At 34.7% G+C, this 7965-nt stretch overlaps 1 protein-coding gene across 1 annotated transcript; it reads left to right on the top strand.

The window, feature by feature from the left end:
* The first annotated feature begins 1835 nt into the window (after nucleotides 1–1835).
* Nucleotides 1836–7721, top strand: LOC133795434 (uncharacterized). The gene is made up of 11 exons (XM_062232887.1): nucleotides 1836–2296; nucleotides 2671–2815; nucleotides 3502–3983; nucleotides 4325–4546; nucleotides 4659–4991; nucleotides 5170–5538; nucleotides 5631–5711; nucleotides 6142–6222; nucleotides 6310–6690; nucleotides 7032–7163; nucleotides 7276–7721. Exons 1-11 carry the CDS (start codon nucleotides 1973–1975, stop codon nucleotides 7432–7434), a joined length of 2709 nt encoding a protein of 902 aa, XP_062088871.1. The 5' UTR covers nucleotides 1836–1972; the 3' UTR covers nucleotides 7435–7721.
* Nucleotides 7722–7965: the final 244 nt, after the last annotated feature.

Genomic DNA, 7965 nt, shown 5'->3' with positions numbered 1-7965 from the left:
CTAAATGAGGGTACGTCTTTATATAATATACTTTTTTTTACTAAAACTAGACATAAGGGGTAATTTTTCGCTATTTATAAAAATAGTGTTATTTTTAGTTTTTTCGAGACCGTGATTAAACTTAGTAATGTGCTTAGGACAGAATGATAGTCTTTTATAAACGAAATATGTGTTTTTAAAAGAAATAATAAGTTGTGCTGAAAATAATAATAATAATAATAAGTTGGACCAATAAAAAATTGACGAGAGTAACGACTCAGTCAATAATATTTCACGGAGCGAGCAAACTAAATAGTGTTATTTTAGGAGGGAAATTTTATATTATAGGCACGATAACTTAATCAATTTTTTAATATAACAACATTATTTATTATTTCAAATATATGATAATTTCAATTTTTTTAGACAAAAATACCCTTAACATTTAAACACCAATTTTCTTTCTCAATTGAATCTCTCTCTCTCTAACATATCTTATTCTCTCACTTTCTCACACTCTCTTATTCTAATATTGTAGATCTCGAAAAAATACCAAAATTAAAAAAAAAATTCTAAAACAGACATTTGAGTGAAAAAATATGAACTTTCAAAGTTTTCGTCAAATTTCAGTACAGAGTATCGATTTTGCATCGAAAAAGCATTACTTTGGCCAAAAATTAAGTTTTCATGATTGCATCGAAACATCATTGATGTACCATCGATTTTGCATCGAAAAAATATTATTTTTGCCAAAAAACAAGTTTTTACGATTGCATCGAAAGAGCATCGAAACTCCATCGATTTTGCATCGAAAAAGCATCGTTGGCCAAAAATCAAGTTTTCATGATTGCATCGTAACAGCATCGATGCAACATCGATTTTACATCGAAACATCATCGATTTTGCATCAAAAAATCATCGTTTTGGCGAAAAACAAGTTTCATAGTTGCATCGCAAGAACATCGAAACACTATCAATTTTGCATCGAAACACCATCGATTTTGCATCGAAATTGCATCAAAAAAGCATTGTTTTTGCCAAAAATAAATTTCATGATTGGATCGCAAGAGCATCGAAATTGCATCGAAAAGACATCGTTTTGATGCAATTTAGATGTTTTTTTATGATGTTTCGATGCATTTTCGATGCATAATCGACGGTGTTTCGATGCTCTTGTGATGCAATTATACAAACTTGTTTTTTGGCCAAAACGATGACTTTTTGATGCAAAATCGATGGTATTTCGATGCTAAATCGATGATATTTCGATGCAAATTTGATGGTGCATCGATGATGTTTCGATGCAATCATAAAAACTTGATTTTTGTCCAAAACGATGCATTTTCGATGCAATTTCGATACTCTACACTGAAATTTGACGAAAACTTTAAAAATTCATATTTTTTTCACTCAAATGACAAGTTCAGATGATTTTTTTTTTTTTAATTTTGGTATTTTTTAATGTTAGAGAGAGTGAGAGGGTGAGATAATAAGAGATGTTAGAAAGAGAAAGTTTGGATTGAGAGAGAAAATAAATATTTGAATATTAAGAGTATTTTTGTCTAAAAAAATAAGATTATGATATATTTAGAGTAACTTATATTAGCATATTAAAAAATTTAACTAAATTCTTATGCATATATGATAAAATTTCCCACTTTTAGTAATAGCGAGTGCTACTAATAGTAAACATTAGGTATTTATTTTGCCGTTAGTTTTCCTATAAATAATAATTTGGGGACGAATTCACTAATAAATACAAAATATAAGGACAAGATTATATTTAGCAGATTAATAATGCATTAGTAAAATAAAACAAAAATAAACCTTCATAATCCCTCGCCTCAAAATATTTTAACAACAGTAGTAAATCACTAAACCTTGGTATTGTTCCCTTTTGGCATCTACTCCTGTATAGGGTGTTTGTGCCGCTAAAACCCACCATAGCCCCTTATTCCAAAGCTTGTGCTCTCTGAGATATCTCTATACGGCCATGGCGGAAACGAAGCGTAAAACCAGAGATGGAGGAAGCCGGAAGAATAACAAGAAACCAAAGAAGGCCGCCGAAAAGGAGAAGACGAAAAGGCGAGGCCCTCGAATACCGTCTTCGTTTCGGAAGGAGCTTGACCGAATAAACCCTAAGACTGGTAGCCCTGTCAACAGTGACGATGACGAAAGGATCGATTCGGAAGAGGGTGAAGTTTACGGGAACGACGTCTACGAGTACGAGGAGAGAGTACCTGAAGAAGAGTCCAAGAAGAATCGCCGCTTCGACCGGGTCGAAAACTTCGATTACGAACTACCCCATGACTTTGAGGTTTGTTCTTTACTGTTTATGTTTCAGAAGCCAATAAGTTGGACTTAATTGATCGCAGTAAGCATATTTTCCTATTGTACATGTTTTTGTTGTTTGATTTAGTATGCAGCCTTATACACTCGAACCTTTCACTTTTGTCTCACAAGGGAGTTTCCAAAATGATTCTCATTGTCGCTCGAAGCAACCATATTTGCATTAGGGACCGTAGAACGACCCTATTGGTTGTTGGTTCATATTGGGTGTAACAATAAGGAAGTTATGCTAATTTCACTTTTTAACGTTGTCATTTTGGCGAACTCCTGTAATCATTGACTTGGTGCATTTATTTAATCCTTTCGATATGTGCATTGATTGGTTGCAAATTTATAATGTAGGACGAGGATGTGTCGTCGGATGATGACAAGGAGATGGACAATGATAAAGACGTATCCGGTAGTGATGAGGATGAAGACAATGGAGATGAAAAACATATGAGGATGTTGCAGGGAATTACTGGAATGCCCGGCGAGACTTTTGATGGTACTGTACTGTGCTTAAACTCCTTTAATAACGTGATGTTTAGGGCGTGTCTGTGATTAATTTTAAGGAGATGTAGCTTTGAAGGTGCTATATTTTTGTCAGATAGATTTTTCTTTGAAACTGGATCCCAGTGCACCCAGTTTGTATTGGAGATTCCATACTAGTAAAAGCCAATTTTAGAGCTTTGAGGAAAACTTATAACACTGTTTCTTTATAGGATTTTTCTTTTGGATAATCACTTGTTTCCACGATGATTATAACTTTGTGTCTATGTGATTCTTAAAAACTTGTAATAAATTTTATGCTGGTGGTTCAACCTGTTAATTGCTTACATATACAATTTTTAGTAACGAAGAGGGTTAGCTTGAATGGTTGCTCTCCACAAAGTCTGAGGTTTGAATCCCTAGTGGGCATTAACTTGGCAGTTGCTATTTGCTATAGTTTCATGTCCCTCAAATATTGTAGGATTAGGCTAGGAGCCCTGTTTAAAAAATTGTATACAATTTTTTTTTAAAAAATAATTAACTTTTTGACTGTTTGAGCTGTTAGTTGTTATTGGTGCAGTTGTTCTTATCATGTATATTCTTTTATGCGGAAATTTATTATGTTAGAGTAAGTGGAGCTATATTGTTCACTAAAATAGGCTATTACAAATATGATTGCTCAAAATTTATTCTTGATATCAGGGAAGAAGAAGAATAAGAAGTATACTGTTATCACAGAAGCATATCCTGAATCTGAGTATAATCCTACTCGTGATGTTTTGGATGGCCATGGTCAAATTAGTGTTGAAGACCTTTTAGACCCTCTATATGGGAAATCTGGTTATAACCAACTTAGGAAGAGAGTGCATCAACTGGAGAAAAAATCAACTACTACACAAGCGCCACTTCCTAAAGCAGAACGAGAGAGGTTAGAGAGGAAGGCAGCATATGAACACTCAAAGAAAGATTTGCTTAAATGGGAGCCACTAGTTAAGAGGAATAGGGAGGCTCCTACCTTATTTTTTGGTAATGATGTAGACCTAGGATTTTCTACCGTAGGAGCAATAGCATCAGAATTTGAACCTAGAACTGAATTTGAGAAGAAAATTGCTTCATTAGTACATGATGACAAGGTTATGGATGCTCACTCAAATGATGGTTCCAGGCTTCTTGAATTTAATAAGGTATGGACTTTTTTGAGATGTTGTTCATTGAGCTTATGAGTCTCTTTATTTGTTGTTCTTGTTTTATAATTGATCTCTTTCTACGTTTCTTTTCTTTCCTTTGTGGGACTATCACATGATTTTTTAAAGTTTATTGAGCTCTAGGTCAAGATTCAATCCTGGTTATATGGGTATATCACTAAATCCAATCATTACCAAATGCCTGAAGAGCTGCCTTCTTTTTAATTTGTGTACAGTATAATGGCCAATGGCCCAATTAGTTGGATTAGAGTGGTTCCATGGGAGAATTAAGAAGTTTCTTTCCTGTTATTTGGCTTACTGATTTCTTCTGATGTATGCAGGTGTCTGTTGAAGATGAAAAAGAACGCCAAAATCGTATTGCCAAAATGCGCAGCCTTCTTTTTCGTCACGAGTTAAAGGCAAAACACATAAAAAAGATCAAATCAAAAACATTTCATCGTTTGTTAAAGAAAGATAAACTGAAGGCCGCATCTTCTGAGAGTGTGATGGATCCAGAAGCCTCTAAAGATATGGCAAGGAAACACGAGTATGATCGTGCAAAGGTAGTTGATTTTTCCATTTAAATAGCTGTTAGATAACTTGATTCAGTTGTGGCAGTGCACTTTAAAACCTGCTTAAATTATTAATTACTTATGCTCATCTTCGTTGATATAGGAACGCATGACACTGAGGCACAAAAACAGCTCAAAGTGGGCGAAGCGCATTAAAGAGCGTGGTTTAGATGCCCAGGATGAAGGCACTCGAGCTGCTGTAGCTGAACAGCAGCATTTGCATGCTCTCTTAACAAGAAAAATGAACTCCATGAAAGAGGGGAGCAGCAGCAGCAGTGACGAGAGTAGTGATGAGGCTGAGTCTGATGAAGATGCACCTGGTTTAGAGCAGGGTAAGACATCCAAGCTATTAAAAGAAGCAAAAGAGAAGACAATTAATGTTTTAAATGAGGAAGATGAAGTGCCAAACTCAGGACTGCTTTCATTACCTTTCATGGTAAGTATCTAATTACCCTTACCTTAAAAGATTTTGTATTATCCTCTTCGTCTTTAGTATGGTCAATGCTATGCTACCTTTGGACCTTCTTTTGTGATGTTTTGATTTTGGTAATCTGTGATTCTTCTCTTTTTTTTTTTTTTGTGCATCATTGTTACAGTGTGTTTATTTTGTATAGGTGCGTGGCATGAATAAAAGAAATGAGGCAGCTGCTGAGGAAGCTAAACTCGCCCTTGAAGATTTTGATTCACTGTCAAAGCAGTTGGAGGGTTCAGGTGGAGCTGAAGATATAAAAATTGCCCCTACTAGTGGTAGAATGGTCTTTAGTGCAGCTGGGAAGCAGGCTGCAAAAGCAAGTAAAACCAAATTAGATAAGAAGAGCAAGTCAGATAGATTTTATGATGATAGTGATAGTGAAAATGACTTGGAAGCTGAAGATGATGACTCTAATGGGATCAATGAAAGTACTGATTTGCATAAGGAAGTCAATATTGATCCTAATGTACTTCATGAAGTTTCTGGTGCTCGTCAGAATGCTCTCTTCAAGGTTATACAATCATTTCTTTTCTTTTCCACATTTTTGAAGTCTCTTATCTTTTGTTTCACATGCATGAAATGTCTATCTCTTGCTGTTCACAGAGCTTTGATGATGTTGTTGGAGACCCAGGTCCAAAGACAACACATGAAGTTGCTATTTTTGCATCGGGCACATGGAAAAAGGTTTTTTTCTTTTTCTTTTTTAGTTATCTTTATTTTTATCTAATGATTGATTTAAGGGGTCTATTACCTAGGAGAAACATGCAAGGCTAGGTTCAGGCTTGATGTTAGCAAGTCCAAGTAATTGTTTTGCAATGTTTAAAACCTCTGTTTGTATGAATAAATAGATCGAAATGAGGGGCTAAATTAAAATGGGAATTAGGGAAAGTATACATTATTAAAGTGATTTTGGCTAGCCTTTTCATGATAGTCGAGCTTGGTGGAGAATTTCAAATACAGCCATATAAAGACAGGCATCTTAGTAAAAAAATTCTTTCAAAATGATCTGTTCTTCTGCAAAAGAAGCCACTGGAACTGTTAAATGCTGTCTTTTTCCCTTGGCTGTAATTCCCCACTGGACTGCAATGCTGACTGTTTTATATGTGGTTATCAGATGAAAGGCAAAAACAATGATGCTAGCAGCAAAAAGTCTCAAGTTTCAGTGGAGCCGGTTTTGAATAAACAAGATGTACAGGTGTGAGATCTACATATTTATTAAGTTGTTTATTGAGTTATGTTTCAGTGAGTGCTTTTCTTACATCTTGTTTCTTTTCTCTTCTAGGAAACTGTGAATGAGTTGGGTGAGGATAGTGATTCAGAAAGTGATGGCCAGATGGTAGATGGGATTCTTTCTTCAGGTCCCAAACCTTACGAACTTCCTTCTCAAGCTGAGCTTATTCACCAAGCCTTTGCGGCAGATGATGTGGAGGATGATTTTGAGAAACATAAACAGATGATCTTGAATGAGGAGAATCCGGAACCTGAAAAACCTGTATTACTCCCTGGTTGGGGTCAATGGACTGATGTACAGAATAAAAAAGGTTTACCTTCTTGGATGCTGAAAGAACATGAAACTGCCAAGAGGAAGAGAGAAGAAGCTGTAAAGAAGAGGAAGGATGCACAACTGAAACACGTTATTATCTCTGAGAAGGTTGATAAAAAGGTAATATAAAAGAAAAAAATTATTCTGCATCTGGTTATTTCCTGTTAGAATGTTATATGTTTTAGTCCATAGATATATTAACAAAGCAAATGTTAATATCAGCAACTATTGTTTGGTAACCACAATCATTAACTGATTTTTTTTTTCTACGATGTTGAACTTAATATGGAAGACTGCTTGCAAAAGTTTAAATCCTCTGAAAAATAATAAGAAATAGCACTAGGCATCTTTAATTTTTCATTGCCACTTTACTAACCTTAAAAAATATGTTCTTATCTTTGCCTGTTTATGCTTTTCCTCGAATGATTATATGATCATTTTTTTTATTTGGAATTTTGCAGGCTGAGAAGCTCTACACAAAAAGTTTACCTTTCCCTTACACATCTAAAGAAGTTTTTGAACAGAGCATTCGCATGCCCATCGGTCCTGAATTCAACCCAGCAACTGCAGTTGGAGCTCTCAATCGGCCTGAAGTAAGCACCTCGCTAATGGTTTTGAGAATCTTTGAAGAGCCTGTATTTCTCTATGTAGTTATTTCTAATTTAAGTTCGATTTCTTACGTGGATTGCTTTGCTTTCTGTACAGGTGATGAAGAAACCAGGTCAAATCATCAAGCCTATTGAATATGAAGACGTGGATCCTTATGAAAAGGGTGGTGAACAGCAAAAACGTAGCGGACAGAAACAAAAACAGAACAATAAGCAAAAACAAAAACAAAAGAGTAGTAAGAAGAGTAAAAGTTGATAAGAGAGGAACTTTCGGTGCTTCGGAAGTAGTGAATTTTGGCCCATTTAACTAATATATTTGTTATATGATTTGTGTCATTTCGAAATGATCTGTACCACCATCATATTGTTGAGTTATAGCAGATTTTGATTTGCCGTCGATATGTTTTTCTTTACAATATTTTAGAAAAAGAAAACACTAAAGATGAATAGTTGAATATCGCACTGGTGAACATGTCATGCAATCTTATAATGTAGACATGTCTTATTGCCATTAATTATAAAAGAAAAGTGTTGATTCAGTAAGGCCTTTTATTGTCCTTGTTCACTTTATGAGTGGGTGATGAATTTATTTAGTTGGAAAAAGTTCTCTTTTAAATGAATTTATAACTTTCTTTTTGTTTATCTATAATAGCGAATTTGTTTCCAAAAAAATCTATGATAGCAATCGCCTAAAAAAAAGGTTAGTATTATTGCATATCATAGGTCTTGTTATTAAGAAATCCTTAATTTAAAAGGTGTACCGGTCAATTAAGGATATACGTTGGAA

Source organism: Humulus lupulus, chromosome 1, assembly GCF_963169125.1.
Source record: "Humulus lupulus chromosome 1, drHumLupu1.1, whole genome shotgun sequence".
Taxonomy (NCBI): Eukaryota; Viridiplantae; Streptophyta; class Magnoliopsida; order Rosales; family Cannabaceae; genus Humulus; species Humulus lupulus.
This window is presented reverse-complemented; position numbering and strand designations above follow the sequence as displayed.

Excerpts from the sequence above, each read along its gene's own strand:
- LOC133795434 (XM_062232887.1), top strand. The coding sequence starts at position 1,973 with ATGGCGGAAACGAAGCGTAAAACCAGAGATGGAGGAAGCCGGAAGAAT. Across the intron at positions 2,297-2,670 it reads AACTACCCCATGACTTTGAG|GACGAGGATGTGTCGTCGGA; the intron begins GTTTGTTCTTTA and ends TTTATAATGTAG. Across the intron at positions 2,816-3,501 it reads GCCCGGCGAGACTTTTGATG|GGAAGAAGAAGAATAAGAAG; the intron begins GTACTGTACTGT and ends TCTTGATATCAG.